Below are 17,683 nucleotides of genomic sequence, written 5' to 3'. Positions count from 1 at the left end.
TAACATTTGAACTGACAGTTGTTCAACGTAGTCGCCATTTACTTGACTTTATACAGCCATTCTTGATTTCACAAAATGTGCATAATAAAATGTCCCACTGTCTGTTACAGAGGTACCAACTCCACCCATGAAACTTGGAGTTGCAAATGTTACCAAGGACAGCATTACAATTGCCTGGACAAGACCAGAATATGATGGCGGTAGCAGAGTCAGGGGTTACCTTATTGATGCCCTGGAGAAGGGACAGACCAAGTGGGTGAAATGTGCCACTGTGAGGACCATGACCCACACCATCAAGAGCTTGAGGGAGGGTGCTGAGTACTTCTTCAGAGTCCGTGCTGAGAACCATGCCGGACTCAGTGAACCGAAGGAAATGATTGTACCTGTTCTTGTCAAGGAAATACAAGGTATTATCTGTAGCTTTTCGCCTACATTTTGTATTAGCTATGCAATTCATATTGATTTTTTTTTTTATTGTCACTATAAAACAGGATGCCATGTATAAATAATATAATTGGATATTTTTGCAGATAGATTTTTTTCTGGGGGGAGGGGGGCAGTTTTAAGGAGACATTACTAATCCCACTCCTGTTTAATTTTTTCAACAGAGGCACCAGAGTTTGACCTGAAGAACTACCCCAAGAACACAGTTTATGTAAGAGCAGGATCCAACCTAACCTTTGAGATTCCTCTCACCGGCAAGCCTATGCCTAAGGTGACTATGTCAAAGAACAATGTTGTCATCAAGGGCTCCAAGAGGCTACTAACAGAAGTTACTCCAGACAGTTTAATCATCACCCTAAATGAGAGTATTTCAACTGATGCTGGCAAGTATGAAGTCACCGCCTCAAATGTGGGAGGTACAACCAAGATCTTCATTATTTTCATTGTGCTGGACAGACCTGGACCTCCTATTGGTCCAGTCACGATTGGAGAGGTTGGAGAGACCACCGTATGTCTGACCTGGGCTCCTCCAGAGTATGATGGTGGCAGTCCTGTTACAAACTTCATTGTTCTGAAACGTCAAACTAGCACTCCTACCTGGGCAGAGGTGTCAACTAATATTGCCAGAAGCTCAATCAAGGTGACTAAACTGACCAAGGGAGAGGAGTATCAATTCAGAATCAAGTCTGAGAATCGCTACGGTGTCAGCGACCACATTGACAGCAAGCCAGTCATGATAAAGCTTCCATACAGTAAGTCAATGCACCTAAATACAAGTTGGCAAGAATGAGTGAAGCTTTGATGACTTTATTTCATTTTTTTTTGATAACTAATTGATAGAGATTGTACATCAAAAATCTACCCACTCTAACAAAACTTTTGTGTTATGAATACAGCCATCCCTGGACCTCCATCCACACCATGGTTCAGCTTTGTATCTAGAGAGAGCCTGACAGTCTGCTGGAATGAACCAGTAAATGATGGGGGAAACCCTGTCATTGGATACCATCTTCAGATGAAGGAGAGGAGCAGCATCATCTGGCAGAAGGTCAATAAGACAGCAATCTCTGGAAACCAGTGGCGAATCACAAACATCTGCCCTGGCCTCATCTATGAATTCAAGGTGGCGGCCGAAAATGCTGCCGGTATTGGAAAGATGAGCAAGACCTCTGAAGAGGTGCTCGCTATTGATGCCTGTGGTAAGTATTTCTAAACATCTCCAGTTTTTTACGGGGACCAACAACCTTAAATAATAGAGTTCACACTAAAAACTCTTTACTGATGTTTAATTAAAATTACATCTTACTCTCTATAATTTTACAGAGCCGCCAGCAAATGTCAGGATCACTGAAGTCACCAAGAACTCAGTCAGCCTGGCCTGGCAGAGGCCTCCATACGATGGTGGCAGCAAGATCACTGGCTACAGTTTGGAGAGGAGGGATGCACCCAATGGAAGATGGGTGAAGGCCAACTTCACAAACATCATTGAGTTGGGCTTCACTGTATCTGGACTGAACCAGGATGAGTCTTATGAGTTCAGGGTGTTTGCCAAGAATGCCGTTGGGTCCATCAGCAACCCGTCTCTCATTGCTGGCCCAGTCACTTGTGTTGATGCATGTGGTGAGTTTTTCATTTATAATCATGGCTAATTGATTTGTTTCCTATTACTGGATTTATTTATAAATGACTTATAAAAACATCTCTTGTCCCACAGGTGCCCCAGCCATTGACCTTCCTCCAGAGTATCTGGATGTGGTTCAGTACAAGGCTGGAGCGTCAGTTAAGCTTAGAGTCGGAATCATTGCCAAGCCTCTGCCAACCATTGAGTGGCTCAAGGATGGAAAAGAGCTGGTTGCAACCTCTACTTTGTCTGTTGAAAGCACAACTGACTCTTCAGCTGTCCTGATCAAGGATGCAGCTCGCCTTCACACAGGCTCATATGAGATCAGGATCAAGAATGTTCTTGGCTCAGCCTCTGCAACCATCAGGATTGAAATCCTAGGTATTAAGAATTTCTTGCCTCACCCTTCATATTTCCATAGTTCTGAAAACTGAATCAATTTAAATCAAGATACCATCATCCCTTTATTTATTGTTCATATGCGCTTCCTCTTTTTTCTTTTTTTTTAACCTCCCCTTAGACAAACCTGGACCACCAGCTGGCATCATTAACTTCAACTCCATCACAGCCGAAAAGATCATCTTTAGCTGGCAGCCTGTGCCTGAGTCTGACCAGGGCGGTGCCAAGGTGACCCACTACATTGTTGAGAGGCGTGAAACCAGCAGAGTGGTCTGGTCAACCATTTCAGACAAGCACGAGAAGACTCATATCACTGTCAACAAGCTGTTGCGTGGAAATGAGTATGTGTTCCGCGTAATAGGTGTTAATAAGTATGGAGTTGGAGAGTCACTGGAGTCTGAGCCTGTCATCGCGAAGAACGCTTTTGGTATGTTTTGAGCTGTAAAGTGCCTTGAATATGATTGTTCATGTGAATAAGTCATACCAGATGTTATGATTAGCTTCTGTAGTTTAGGTAACACCAAATATTTACTCCTCCCAAAAAAGCTTTCTTGGGGAAAAAATGCAGACAACAAACAAAAATCAGAATCATTCTAAATTGTTGATTGTGGTATCATTTGAATTTTCTTAACATGTTTGTACTGAATTTCTATAGTAACTCCTGGACAGCCTCATACTCCTGAGGTGAACACCATCACCAAGTCCACCATGGTGGTAGAATGGGATAAACCAGGTGTAGATGGAGGTAGCGCTGTGACAGGCTACTACTTGGAAAGACGTGACAAGAAGAGCTTGCGCTGGATCAGAGTTTACAAAGACCCTGTCACTGACATCAAACAGAGTGTCTACCATCTCACAGAAGGAAATGAGTACCAATATCGTGTCTGTGCCATTAACAAGGCAGGAGAGGGACCATTCTCTGATACATCAGACTTCTACAAGGCTGCTGACCCAGTTGGTATGTAGTCTGACATTCACGTATTTTCAACAAAAACAAGATAGATGTACACCCCCACCTAACAAATCCATTTCACTTACAGACCCACCAGATGAGCCTTGCAAGCTGAAGGTGGTGGACTCCACCAAGACATCCATCACCTTGGGCTGGTCCAAGCCAGAATGGGATGGAGGCAGTGAGGTCATCAGCTACATGGTGGAGAAGCTTGTTGATGGAGAGCAAGAATGGGCTATGATTACTTCCAAGGGAGAGGTCAAGACAACAGAGTACACAGTTCATGACTTAAAACCAGATGTCAATTACTTCTTCAGAGTCTCTGCTGTCAACTGTGCTGGCCGTGGAGAGCCTCTGGAGATGACTGAGCCTGTGCAGGCTAAGGATATCCTGGGTAAATTAATAACTCATATTAAAAATGTAAAGTGTGATTAGTTTACAACACTTTTGTCTTGTTTTGCTGTTACATTGCTCACATATAGCAGTCCCTATGTGACGTTGAATATTTTTCATGATTTTCACAGAGGAGGCCCAGATTGATTCAGATGTGGCGATGAGAACTCACTACATTGTGAAGGCTGGCAATGATGTGGAGCTGTCTGTTCCTCTGAAGGGCAGACCTGCTCCCACTGCTTCCTGGAGCAAGGGAGAAGAATGCATCGATCGCAACCCTAAATATGAGTTCCACCACTCAGACACTACCACGGTCCTTGTTATGCGTGAGGTGACCCGGCTTGACACTGGAAAGTACACGTTAAAGATAGAGAATGGTGTGGGAGAGCCCAAGACACTGACCCTGTCTGTGAAGGTCCAGGATACTCCAGCTCAGTGCAGGAACCTGGTCCTAAAGGACGTGACCCGTGGAAAGGTCACTCTCTGCTGGGAGCCTCCACTCCTCGACGGTGGTGCTGAGATAACAAACTATGTTGTTGAGAAGAGGGACTCGTCCAAGAGATCCTACTCTGCAGTGACAAGCAAATGCACAGACACAACATACACCATTGAAGATCTCTCTGAGAAGACATCTTTCTTCTTCCGTGTGTTAGCAGAGAACGAGAATGGTGTTGGTGATCCATGTGAAACACTTGAGCCTGTGAAGGCTACAGAGACTCCAGGACCAGTCAAAGAAGTCTCTATGAAGGATTCATCCAAGACTTCTGTCACCCTGCAGTGGCTGAAGCCTGATTATGATGGTGGCAGCATCATCTCTGATTATGTCATCGAGAAGAAGCTCAAGGAAGAGGAATGGTCTTTGGGAGGAACAAGCCGACAGTGTGAGTTTGAGATCAAGAAACTCAAGGAGCACTCAGATGTGTTCTTCAGAGTTGCTGCTAGGAATGAGAAGGGGCAGGGCGACTTCGTTGAGCTTGGGCCTATCAAAGTCATTGACTACATTATAACACCTGAGGCAAGCCTTGCGGAATACCCAGATGGCAGGCTAAGTGTTCGCCTGGGTCACAATGTGCACATTGAGCTGCCATACAAAGGTAAACCCAGACCTGCTGTTCTGTGGCTGAAGGACAACCTGCCTCTGAAGGAGAGTGACCAAGTCCGCTTCAAGAAGACAGAAAACAAAGCCACTCTAATGATTAAGAATGTGAAGAAGGAGAATGAAGGTAAATACACCCTGACACTTGACAATAAGGTCAACAGAAGATCCTTCCACATCCATGTCATTACACTTGGACCACCATCAAAGCCTGTTGGACCCATCCGGCTGGATGAAGTAAGAGCTGAGAGCATCATGATCTCCTGGGATGAACCTAATGACGACGGTGGTGGAGAAATCAACTGCTACACTGTTGAGAAGCAAGACACCTCCCAGTCTGACTGGAAGATGGCCTGCTCCAGTGTACAAGATACTCAGTTCAAGATTCCCAACCTGATCAAGGGTGTTCAGTACCAGTTCAGAGTGTGTGCTGAGAACAGATACGGTGTAAGTGAGGCACTGGTCTCACAGATGGTCATTGCCAAGCACCAGTTTAGGCCTCCAGGCCCACCGGGTAAACCTGTCGTGTATAACGTCACTAACGATGGAATGACCATCCAGTGGGAGCAACCCATCTATGATGGTGGTACCCCCATTCAGGGCTTCCATGTGGAGAAGAAGGAAAAGAACAGCATCATGTGGCAAAAGGTGAACACTATGTTGATCAAAGAAACAGATTACAGGATTTTGGGACTCATTGAAGGCCTTGAGTACTCCTTCAGAGTCTACGCCCAGAATGATGCTGGCTTCAGTCGAATGAGTGATGAAAGCAAGCCAACCATGGCTGTCAGTCCTGTTGGTGAGTGCTGTTTTGGATTACATTAAAGACATCATTTAAAACATTCTTGCACTAAAACCTGAATAATATGTAGTTAGACTGAAAAAAGTCAATTGGCTCAGTCAAACAAAACAAGTTAAAAATCATGTCTTTCAGATCCTCCTGGCCAGCCCGACTACACAGATGTGACTAGCGACTCAGTGACACTGAAATGGGATGCACCTAAACGTGACGGTGGTAGCAAGATTACCAGCTACTACATTGAGAAACGCCAAGGACATGGCCGCTGGTTCAAGGCCAACTTAACTGATGTACATGACTGCCAATACACTGTCACTGGGTTGGCAACAAATGAACGCTACGAGTTCAGAGTGACTGCAAGAAATGCCATTGGTGTCGTCAGTCCTCCCTCCAACTCCTCTGGCTTGATTGTAGTCAGAAGTGAGAATGGTGAGTAATGGTAGGATACGAGTGCCTAGAGGGTTGTAATATTGAAGCTCTGGACTGATGAGTACTGCTTTTGATGCATTTACTGTAACTGCTGGCTTAAAGTCATCTTTCTGAAAATTACATCAGTAAAGTGACACACTTTAAACTCATGTCTTCCCTTTTTCTCAAAACCAGCTCCTCCAAATATCGAGTTTGGTCCAGAGTACTTCGAGGGTCTGACACTCAAGGCAGGAGACAATATAAGGCTTAAGGTGACTATCACTGGAAGGCCTGTCCCAAAGGTCGTCTGGTACAGAGATGGCGTGCAGATAACCAAAAAGATTATGGACGTTATCAACGTGGCTGGTTCCAGCACTGTGTTTGTCAGGGACGCTGATCGTACACACCGTGGCCTCTACACTGTGGAGGCCACCAATGGATCTGGAAGCAAGAAGGAGAACATCCTTGTTCAAGTCCAAGGTATGCAGTTTTTACATGTTTCTCTAAATATTTCAGTGCAGTTGCTTACACTACTGTATTTATTTATGTTCTAACTTTAATCTCACATACCTATGTGATGCAGACACGCCCGGGGAGCCAGTAGGTCCCGTCACTTTCGGCAATATCTCAGAGGGCAAGTGCACCCTGTCTTGGAACCCACCAGAGAACGATGGCTGCTCAGAGATTTCGCATTACATCATTGAGAAGCGTGAGACATCCAAGATCGCCTGGGCCTTGGTGTCTGATGAATGTAAGGAGTGCACTTTCAATGCAACCAAGCTCATCAAGACCAATGAGTACCAGTTCAGGGTCTCTGCTGTTAACAAGTTTGGAGTTGGCAGACCTTTGGAATCCAGCCCCATCATTGCACAGATGCAATACAGTGAGTGGAAAGTTGGAAAAGCTTTCTTATTTTAATATTTCAGGCAGAATTTTTTGTAGCCACTGACCTATCATAATTATTTTCCTTAGCTACTCCTGAAGCTCCAGGGACTCCTGATGCTACTGAGGTCACAGGAGAGAGCATCACCCTGTCCTGGTCTCCTCCAACATCTGATGGTGGAAACCCCATCCAGTATTACATTGTGGAGAAACGGGAAAAGAAGACTATCCGGTTCTACAAGGTTATTTCCAAGAAACCCATAGTTGAATGTGCTCACAAGGTGCTCAACCTGACAGAGGATATGGAGTATGAGTTCCGTGTGATGGCTGTGAATGACGCTGGTGTTGGAGCTCCTAGCAACATCTCTTTGCCTATCAAAGCTGCTGAGCCAAAGGATATTCCATGTGCTCCATCTGTCATCCATGTGTCAGACTCCACCAACACCTCCATCAGCCTGGAATGGACTAGGCCTGCGGACGACGGAGGCATGGACATCCTGGGTTACATTATTGAAATGGTGAAGGGAGAGGAGACAGAATGGAAGAGAGTAAATGAGCAGCTGGTGGCAGAAACAAATTACGTGGTAACAGGTCTACAGACAGGAGCCGAGTACAAGTTCCGTGTCGCTGGTGTCAATCACATTGGTAGAGGTGAGGACAAGGAGATTCTAGAGCCTGCTCAGGCTGTAGACAGGCTAACACCACCACAGGTGGATATTGATGCCACCTTCAAGCAGACACACATTGTCAAGGCTGGAGGTTCAGTGTGCCTGGGCATCTACTTCAGAGGAAAGCCAATTCCCACTGCTACCTGGGTGAAGGAGGAAGGAGAACTGGGTGTCATGTCAGAGATCTCAACTACAGACGGCTACAGTTCTCTAAGTATTGAAAACTGCTCGAGAAATGATACAGGCAAATACACCGTTAATCTGGAGAACTCTAGTGGTAGCAAGGCCATTACATTCACTGTGAAGGTGATGGACACTCCTGGACCTCCTCAGGCTGTTGTGATAAAGGAGGTGTCCAGAGGCACAGTCACACTCATCTGGGAGTCTCCTCTAAATGACGGGGGGGCTCGAATCCATCACTATATTGTTGAGAGACGCGAGGCTAGCCGCCGCACTTGGCAGCAATCTGGTAGCAAGTGCACAAAACATATGCTGAAGATCCAGGACCTCCTGGAAGGAGTGCCGTATTTCTTCAGAGTCTCAGCAGAGAACCAGCATGGAGTTGGTGAGGCATTTGAGCTGACTGAGCCTGTCATTGCCACTGCAGAGCCAGCTTCTCCAAAGAGAATGGACATTCTGGATACCACAGACAGCTCCGTGGTACTGGGCTGGCTGAAACCCGAACATGATGGCGGCAGCCGCATCCAGTGTTATGTCATTGAGGCTAAGCCAAAGGGTACAGACAAATGGGTCGTGGTTGGCAACACCAAGAATCTCACATATGTGGTTGAAAAACTTAACAAGGGCGATGAGTATGACTTCCGTGTGAAGGCCAAAAATGAATCCGGCTACAGCAAGCCCAAGGAAACTCTGGCTCCTGTGCTGGTCAAAGAGCCTCACATTGAACCAGCTGCTGACCTCAGCGAGATCACCAACCAGCTGGTCACAAGCAGGTCTGGCAGTTCCTTCACCATTGATGTTCCCATCAGTGGTAGACCTGCTCCAAAGGTCTCCTGGAAGCTGGAAGAGATGAGGCTGAAGAAAACAGACAGAGTCTCCATCATTGTAACTAAGGACAGAACCAGCATTACGGTCAAGGAGGCCATGAGAGGAGATGGTGGTAAATACTACCTGACACTGGAAAATGTGGCAGGCACCAGGACCTTCACTATTGAAGTTAATGTCACAGGTAAACCCAGTCCTCCAGCTGGACCCATCGAAATCTCATCCATCACCTCTGAGTCCTGTGTCATTGCATGGCAACCACCAGAGGATGATGGTGGCACTGACATCACCAACTACATTGTGGAGAAGCGTGAGTCTGGCTCCACCGCCTGGCAGCTGATCAACTCCAGCGTAAAACACACATCTCTCCACGTCAGTCACCTGACCAAGTACATGCAGTACACATTCAGGGTGTCATCTGAGAACAGATTTGGTGTCAGCAAACACACTGAGTCTGAGACTATTGTTGCAGAGCATCCTTTCAGTAAGTACTACTCCATAAACTTGTTTTACTTATTCCCTTATTTATCAAATGATAAAAGAAACAAATCTTTACTTTGTTGTGCATTTGGACTGTTAATGTCTGTAAAAACGTACCCTACTGAGTCAGTCTAGGATTAAGTTGACTGTTCTCAATAACAAAATCTTTTTTTTTTAATCACAGCACCTCCTGGCCCACCAACAAGGCCTTCAGTCAGCAACATCTCTGCTAACTCAATGACCCTGAAATGGGAGGAACCTTATCATGACGGTGGAAGCAAGGTGACTGGCTACTGGATTGAGAAGAAGGAGAGGAATAATATTCTGTGGGTGAGAGAGAACAAGATCCCTTGCTTTGAGTGCTACAGCAAAATTGAGGGTCTTGTTGAAGGCCTGGAATACCAGTTCAGGGTTTATGCCATGAACAGTGCTGGGCTGAGCAAAGCCAGTGAGGCCTCCAAGGGAGCAGTTGCTCAAAACCCAGTTGGTGAGTTTTAATACAGTTTGAAATCACACTGTCCTTTTATTTAATACTCCATTCCTCCAACATGTCTGATGAATGTTTAATGTAATTTTCAGATCCACCAAGTAAGCCAGAAGTCACAAATGTTACAAGAACCACCGTCTCACTCAAATGGTCGTCCCCACTGAATGACGGTGGCAGTCCCATTGTGGGCTACATCATCGAGCGTAAGCCCTACACTTTAACCGGTGAGGGCCGCTGGCTCAAGTGTAACTATACCAACGTGACCGACACTTTCTACACTGTTACCGCCTTGGGAGAGGGAGAGCCCTACGAGTTCAGAGTCATCGCCAAGAATGCCAACCAGGTCTTCAGTAGGCCATCAGAGTCAACCGGCTCTGTGCAGTGCAAGACAGACTTTGGTAAGATCTACATCTCTAATCGTGATACAATACCACCAATAGAGCAACCTTTCACACTTCTGACTAACAATTCTTAGTTAAAATGACCTTAAGATAAATCTGTCTTATTTAATGTGTAGATTAAATCCAATGTGTATACAATGTATTACAGTCCTAATAAAGCAGTCGTTCCCTGTCCATAAAAAGTGTCCATTCTTTTCTACCCAACAGAGCCTCCAAAGGCCCAGCTGGATAGTAAACTCCTGTCTGAAACTGTGATGGTCAGAGCTGGTTCAGACCTGGTTCTGGATGCTGCAGTGGGAGGCAGGCCTGACCCCAAGGCTTCCTGGTCCAAGGGCAACAGGGAGCTGGAGTTGTGTGAGAAGTACCACCTGCAGTACACCCCCACCAGGGCCATGGCCATCATCAAGTTCTGTGACAGAGATGACACAGGAAAGTACATCCTCTCGGTCAGGAACGTCAGCGGAACCAAGACTGCTGAGGTCAACGTCAAAGTGCTTGGTAAGTGAAAGTGCTTTGTTTTTCAAGCATTTCATGCGATTTTATGAATTAGAGATATATTTGAATGATTAGTCATTATGATCCAAAGTGAATTACAATGAATAATTGTTTCCCAGATACCCCTGGAGTATGTGAAGGCAGCATTGAGATCAGCAAGATCACAGAGGAATCATGCACACTGAGTTGGAAGCCTCCTCTTGAGGACGGTGGGGATGAGATCTCCCACTATATCGTGGAGAGGCGTGATACCAATAGACTCAACTGGGTCATCATGCACGCAGAGTGCAAGGAGCTGACCTGCGACATCACCAGGCTGTTTAAGAATACCGAATATCTGTTCAGAGTCTGCGGAGTCAACAAGTATGGAGCTGGAGTCTACCTCCAGTCAGACCTGATGGTTGCCAGAAACACTTTCAGTAAGTGCAATGGTCAGATTATTGTGACATAACATCTACTAAAAGTAATGGTTTAAAATCATAATATTCCAAACTTATCAAATCGATCTGAGAGCCATCAGAAAAACTATCAGATTTAAAAATAAGACAACAAATTAAATCATCTTAAACTTGGTCACTGAATTATCTTTCTATCCTCCAGCTGTGCCCACTCCTCCTGGTGCTCCAGAGATCCTGGCATCAGGAAAGGACTTTGCCACCATTGAGTGGCTGAAGCCAGAGAGTGATGGCGGTAGCCCGTTGATCCACTACCTGGTGGAGAGGCGTGAGAGAAAGAGTGCCCGCTGGGTGAAGGTGAACAGGGATGGAGCTCACCTGGACACCACACTGAAGGTGTCTGGTTTGACTGAAGGCAACATCTACCAGTTCAGAGTGACAGCCATAAACAAGGCGGGAGAGAGTGAAGCAAGTGAGGTTTCTCTGTATGTTGTCTGCAGAGTGCCAACATGTAAGTCTGGTTTTTGATCAAGTCTAAACGCCAAACTGAAGATTTGACAGTAAAGCCTTTACATATCTATAGATCTTCATTCTGGTATCCTCTCCTCTCAGGCACACCTGCTCCTCCCTCTATTCCTCGTATCACTGACACCCGTGCTGACAGCATCAGCCTAGCCTGGTCCCGCCCCGTGGAGGATGGAGGAGCTGATGTGATCGGCTACATCCTAGAGATGCAGGAGGCTGGAGCAGAGGAATGGAAGAAGGCCCATGAAAAGACCCTGCGTGGTACAGAGTACATTGTGACCGGACTTTCTGCAGGCAAGAAGTACTGCTTCAGAGTGGCTGGCATCAATGTTAATGGTACAGGAGACTTCAGTGAACCATGTGCTGAGACTGAGCCAGTGGAGAGAATTGGTAAGTTATCTTGAAAAGCATTCAGTGATTGCAAATACAGCAACTGAGTGGAGGCTTTCATTTATCAGAAAAAAAGGAGATATTAGAGAATTTTCCCTTTTCTATTGCTTTACAGCAAAAAGCTACGTATGATATATTATATTAACTCTCCCTATGCTCACACAGAAACTCCTGACTTCGAGCTTCACGATGACCTGAAGAAGACCATCTGCCTGCGTGCTGGTGGCTCCCTCCGCATGTTCGTAAAGGTCACCGGTCGTCCCGTTCCTGCCCTCACTTGGAGTAAGCCTGGAGTTGACCTCCAGAACAGAGGATTCATTGAAGTCACCAACAAGTCTACCACACTCATCATCGACAAGGTCCACCGCTATGATGCTGGCAAATACACATTGGTTGCCGAGAACTCTGCCGGGAAACAGGAAGTCAACATTCTGGTCAAGGTCTATGGTAAGTTCACAAAATGAGAATTGAGGGGCGCCCACTAGCTCAGTTGGTAGAGCAGGCGTGCCATGTACAGAGGCCTTGTCCTCGCTGCAGCGGCCCAGGGTTCAGGTTCGGGTGCTGCATGGCATAAAAAAAGACTGCTCAACTTGAGGAAACTCAGTTGATTTATTTTTCCATGATTTTTATGTAGAACAGTAGCTTTTGGAAAAGTGATATTTTAATAAAAGGAATTTCCATTGTCAGATACTCCTGGACCACCCGGACCAATAAAGATCAAAGAGCTGACCAAGGACTCTGTTACAATCTCTTGGGAAGCCTCAGCTGTGGATGGCGGTGCTCCTGTCAACAACTACATCATAGAGAGGCGTGAAGCCTCCATGAGAGCCTACAAGACTGTCACCTCCAAGTGCAGTAAGACATCCTACAAGATTGATGGCCTGATGGAGGGTATGCTGTACTACTTCCGGGTCCTCCCTGAGAACATCTATGGTATTGGTGAGCCCTGCGAGACTCCTGATGTCATCCTGGTTTGTGAAGTGCCTCTGCCACCACACAAGCTGGAGGTGATCGACGTCACCAAGAGCACAGTCATCCTGGGCTGGGAGAAGCCAGAACATGATGGTGGCAGCAGACTGACAGCCTACGTCATTGAAGCCTGCAGATTTGGCACAGACAAATGGATGAAGGTGGCCACACTTAAGACCACAGACTTCGAGTACACCATGGAGAAGCTGAATGAGGGCGAGCAGTACTTGTTCAGAATCAGAGCAGTCAACAGCAGAGGAGCCAGTGAGCCCAAAGAGCTTCTTACAGCCATCACTGTACAGGAGCAGAGAGGTAACAAACCCAATCTGCAGTCAAACATGTTTTCAAAATGTTTTAGATGAAAGCATGTAAGTTGTTTTGACAATAAGGAAATCAAGATCTGTATATGTTTAAGATTTTCTGCCCTGCAGTACCACTTAGTATAACATCACAGTTCAGTTCGCAATCAGTAGTTCTAAGATTTTTGTGTCTTTCTTTTTCCTTTCCAGTAATGCCTGTGGTGGACTTCTCCAGTATCCCTCAGAAGGTCGTCAATGTCCTGGCTGGCAAGACTCTGGAGCTGGATCTGCCCATCATTGGCAGGCCTCCTCCCGTCTGCTCCTGGTACTTCCATGATAACAAGATAAAAATCACAGACCGTGTCAAGATCAAGAGCACCGGCAAGTTCTCAAAACTGACCATGTCTAACACCACCATCGACGACACTGGTGACTACACCCTGGAGGTGAAGAATGTTGTTGGTGTTATCACCGAGGTCATCAAGGTCATCATCCTCTGTAAGAAACCATCTCTCCTATGATTCATTATTTTTTGCTCATGCTTGTCAATAAACAAAATTTGATTAATTTCTAGATTACCAATATTGCAGGAAATCAAAGTATACAAGCCAATCAAGTTGGCTGGAATCAACCACTTTTGTTATGCCTTTTTACCAGCTAAACCTGATGAACCAAAGGGACCCATCAGGTTTGATGAGATTGATGCCACCACCGTCACCTGCAGCTGGGATCCTCCAGTCAGAGATGGTGGAGCTCCCATTAGTGGCTATGCGGTGGAGCAGCGCGATGCCCACAGACCTGGCTGGGTGCCTGTCTGTGACTCCGTTAGCCGACCAACATTCAAGTTTGAGAACTTAATTGAGGGAGATGAGTATGTCTTCCGTGTAGCTTCCATAAATCGCTTTGGCACTGGAGACTTCCTGCAGTCTGAGGTCGTTATGTGCAAGAGCTTGAAAAGTAAGATGTCCAGCTTTTTAATATTAAACATTTAGCAGACCTTACTTCACAAACAGAACTATGTTGACAGAAGTATATTCATGTGTTCTGCCTTCTCCACAGATGTGCCTGGACCACCTGGTCGTCCAACCATCTTTGATGTTTCTCGTGACGGCATGACCGTGGCCTGGAACCCGCCAGATGAAGATGGCGGCCTTGAGGTTTCTGGATACATTGTTGAGCGCAAAGAAGTCAGGTCTGATAGATGGGTGCGTGCCAACAAGAACCCCATTACCATGACCAGATACAGGTCGACAGAGCTGATTGAGGGCCTTGAGTATGAGCACAGAATCACCGCCATCAATGCCAGAGGACTAAGCAAACCAAGTCTGCCATCTAAACCAGCAGTGGCAACAGATCCCATTGGTAAGAGAACAAACTGAGAATTCATAGTTACACTGGGTGGCATTGAAGGTGTTACAAGAGATAGTACAGACTGATTACATCTTTTGAAGCAGCGATGAGTAATACTGACATGATTCTCTTCTCCACTCAGATCCACCAGGCTGTCCTCAGAACCCAAGGATCATTGATACCACCAAATCCTCTGTGTCACTTGCTTGGAGTCCTCCTGATGATGAGGGAGATGCAAGGGTGGACGGTTACCTAATTGAGATGCAGAAGGTGGACACCATGGCCTGGATCAAGTGCAACACCACACCATCTCTAATCTGTGAGTACACGCTGACCAAGATGCCACAAGGAGAAGAGTTCAAATTCCGTGTGATGGCCTGCAATGCCGGCGGCTCTGGAGAGCCTGCTGAAGTGCCTGGAACAGTCACTGTAACTGAGATGCTTGGTAAGGACACAGAGGTTACATTAACTAAGATTGCACTGAGATCATTTGTATATGTTAAGAACCAATATATTATAATTCTGACTTTTGTAACTACTATTGTTCTCCAGAATCTCCTAACTATGACCTGGAGCTCAAATACAAAGACGTGTACGTGGTCCGCCAGGGAGGAGTGGTTAGACTCTCTGTACCCATCAAAGGTAAACCACAACCAACCTGCAAGTGGTTGAAGGATGGTGGTGGAGTCTCCAATAAGGCCATGATTGCCTCCAATGAGGACGCCAGCGAGCTGGTGATCAAGGAAGCTGAGAGGAGTGACTCTGGTGTGTACGACCTCCTGCTGGAAAATAAGGTTGGCAAGAAAAAGGCCCAAATCAAGGTGAAGGTCATCGGCCGCCCAAGTGCTCCAGAGGGACCCTTGGTCTTTGAGGAGATCCAGACCAACTCTGTCAAGGTGTCCTGGAAGGTGCCCACAGAGGATGGTGGCTCAGAGATCCTGGGTTACATTGTAGAGAGACGCGAGGCAGCCAGAAATGCCTGGTACACCATTGACTCTAGAGTGACTGACACTCACTTGGTTGTCAAGGGTCTGAGGGAGGGAACAGAGTACCACTTTAAGGTCACTGCTGAAAACTCCTTTGGTGTCAGCTCTTCTCTGAAGTCGGAGCAGCCACTGGTGCCCATGACTCCTCTCTGTAAGTGTTCCTCTTCTTCTACAAGTCCTATTCTAAGTCTCTTTGAAAAGTATGAGTAATGCTTAAAAATATCATCTGTTTTACAAACCAGGTCCCCCTGAACCTTCAAGCACCCCACCAGAGATCATGGATGTCACAAAGAGCTCTGTGGCATTGGCGTGGTCCAGACCAAAGGACGACGGTGGTTCTGCCATCACCGGCTACTTTATTGAGTACAAGCTGGTGTCCACTGAGACGTGGTCCCGCCACGAGACCAAGATCACCTCCACGATGTTTACTCTCCCTGGACTCACCCCTGACGCAGAGTACCAGTTCCGCATTGTTGCTGTCAACAACATTGGTGAGAGCGAGGCTGGTCTTGTGTCTGACCCAGTCACATGCAAAGATCCATTCGGTGAGTGTCCTTTCCTAATATTATGTAATTACTGATAATAAATTGCACTGTAATTGTTATAGTCGATGGAATTTTGATGGACAAAAGTCAAACCTCACAGATCAGTGACGGTTAAAGAAGCAGTGATGATGCAGTGGATATTTTTAAGTCCAAAAAACATCTGTTAACTAACTTGTTAAAATAACTAGATTTTTGTGTCTGCCTTCACAGACAAGCCAAGCCAACCAGGCGAGATCGACACAGTAAACGTGTCAAACAACTTCATCACCATCCGCTGGCAAGCTCCAGAATGTGATGGTGGAAAAGAGGTCCTGGGCTACTGGGTGGAGTACAGGAAGTCCATTGAGAGCACCTGGAAGAAGTGCAACAAGCAAAGGCAGAAGGAAAAGGAGTTAACCATGCCCGGACTGGCTGAGGCCACAGAGTACGAGTTCAGAGTCTTTGCTGAGAATGAAACAGGAATGAGTAGACCTCGCAGGACTGCCACATGCATAAAGACCAAACTGAGTGGTGAGTCCAGTGAAATGTACTATGTAAATTCTTTGTCAACATTTATTCAACTTGCCTGCCCATTTTGACTTCACTATGAGACATTACAAAACGTAAACCATTTATGCCTCCTAAATGTACCCCCTTAATTTTTTTCATACAGTTGAAAGTAAACCAAGCCTGAGAAAGGAAATGGATGAAGTAACTGCCAAGCTTGGCCAGCCTGCTGTCATGAAATGCCAGATTATTGGCAGACCTGTCCCTGACATTAAGTGGTACCATGCTGGAAAGGAGGTAGTTGAGTCCCGCAAGTATGAGATGAGCTCGGATGGCCGCAACAACTCCCTGTCCATCATGACCGACCAGCAGGAAGATGAGGGAGAGTACACCTGCAAGGCCATCAACGATGCTGGAGAAGCTGAAACCACAGGTGTCCTGGTGTTGGAGGCAGCTGCATCCTTCCATCCTGACTACCCACTGAAGGAAACATACTATGCAGGCCTGGGAACCACTCTGCGCATCCATGCCGTCTACATTGGCCGTCCTGAGCCCAAGATCATGTGGTTGCATGGAGCAAAGACCCTGGAGAACACAGAGGACATCAGCATTGAGACCACTGAGCACTACACACATCTGATCATCAAGAATGTAAAACGCAGAGTCCATGGAGGCAAATACAGGATCAGACTGCACAATCACTTCGGCAGGGCTGACATGGCATTCAATGTTGAAATTTATGGTATGTTCATGTAAATTTACTGCAGCGAGTGAACCAAAGTCTGTTTTTTCAAAGATGATATTCTTAGATTTATAATCAACACCTAATATCTCCATTTACAGACAAACCTGACATGCCTCAGGGTCCCATTGTGCTGGATGCCCTCCTGAAGAACTCTGTCATCATCAGCTGGAAAGCTCCCAAGGACGACGGAGGCTGCATGATCACCAACTACATCGTGGAGAAGCGTGAGGACAAGGAGGGCACTGAGTGGGAACTGGTGTCATCATCCATCAATGGCACATCTTGCCGTGTGCCCAACCTAATTGACAGCGCCGGATACTTCTTCCGTGTCTATGCTCAGAATCGCTATGGCAACAGCGAACCACTGGAGCTCACTTCACCAATCCTTATCAAGAGCCAACTGGGTAAATTTAATCAAATATCAATTTTTGTTTCAAGTACTCTATAAAGTAATGTCTAACAA

The 17,683-nt window shown here is 46.2% G+C and overlaps 1 protein-coding gene across 8 annotated transcripts in view; it reads left to right on the top strand.

Annotated features, from left to right (window-relative positions):
* Nucleotides 1-17,683, top strand: part of LOC311262618 (titin-like) — a 176,848-nt gene that overhangs the window by 149,795 nt on the left and 9,370 nt on the right. For all 8 annotated transcript variants that reach the window (XM_084362164.1, XM_084362165.1, XM_084362163.1 and 5 more), the window contains 30 exons: nt 111-407; nt 609-1,196; nt 1,341-1,643; nt 1,768-2,064; nt 2,159-2,446; nt 2,586-2,891; nt 3,120-3,422; nt 3,505-3,810; nt 3,941-5,704; nt 5,840-6,133; nt 6,308-6,592; nt 6,696-6,995; nt 7,085-9,151; nt 9,332-9,634; nt 9,727-10,032; nt 10,243-10,533; nt 10,650-10,949; nt 11,131-11,436; nt 11,538-11,840; nt 12,006-12,287; nt 12,528-13,121; nt 13,319-13,606; nt 13,766-14,065; nt 14,168-14,470; nt 14,601-14,903; nt 15,011-15,595; nt 15,687-15,989; nt 16,200-16,499; nt 16,642-17,217; nt 17,319-17,624. In XM_084362164.1, coding sequence (XP_084218290.1) covers nt 111-407; nt 609-1,196; nt 1,341-1,643; nt 1,768-2,064; nt 2,159-2,446; nt 2,586-2,891; nt 3,120-3,422; nt 3,505-3,810; nt 3,941-5,704; nt 5,840-6,133; nt 6,308-6,592; nt 6,696-6,995; nt 7,085-9,151; nt 9,332-9,634; nt 9,727-10,032; nt 10,243-10,533; nt 10,650-10,949; nt 11,131-11,436; nt 11,538-11,840; nt 12,006-12,287; nt 12,528-13,121; nt 13,319-13,606; nt 13,766-14,065; nt 14,168-14,470; nt 14,601-14,903; nt 15,011-15,595; nt 15,687-15,989; nt 16,200-16,499; nt 16,642-17,217; nt 17,319-17,624 — 13,347 coding nt within the window. The remainder of the gene's footprint in view (nt 1-110; nt 408-608; nt 1,197-1,340; nt 1,644-1,767; nt 2,065-2,158; nt 2,447-2,585; nt 2,892-3,119; nt 3,423-3,504; nt 3,811-3,940; nt 5,705-5,839; nt 6,134-6,307; nt 6,593-6,695; nt 6,996-7,084; nt 9,152-9,331; nt 9,635-9,726; nt 10,033-10,242; nt 10,534-10,649; nt 10,950-11,130; nt 11,437-11,537; nt 11,841-12,005; nt 12,288-12,527; nt 13,122-13,318; nt 13,607-13,765; nt 14,066-14,167; nt 14,471-14,600; nt 14,904-15,010; nt 15,596-15,686; nt 15,990-16,199; nt 16,500-16,641; nt 17,218-17,318; nt 17,625-17,683) is intronic.

Source organism: Pagrus pagrus, assembly GCF_965226575.1.
Source record: "Pagrus pagrus genome assembly, chromosome: 9".
Lineage (NCBI taxonomy): Eukaryota > Metazoa > Chordata > Actinopteri > Spariformes > Sparidae > Pagrus > Pagrus pagrus.
This window is presented reverse-complemented; position numbering and strand designations above follow the sequence as displayed.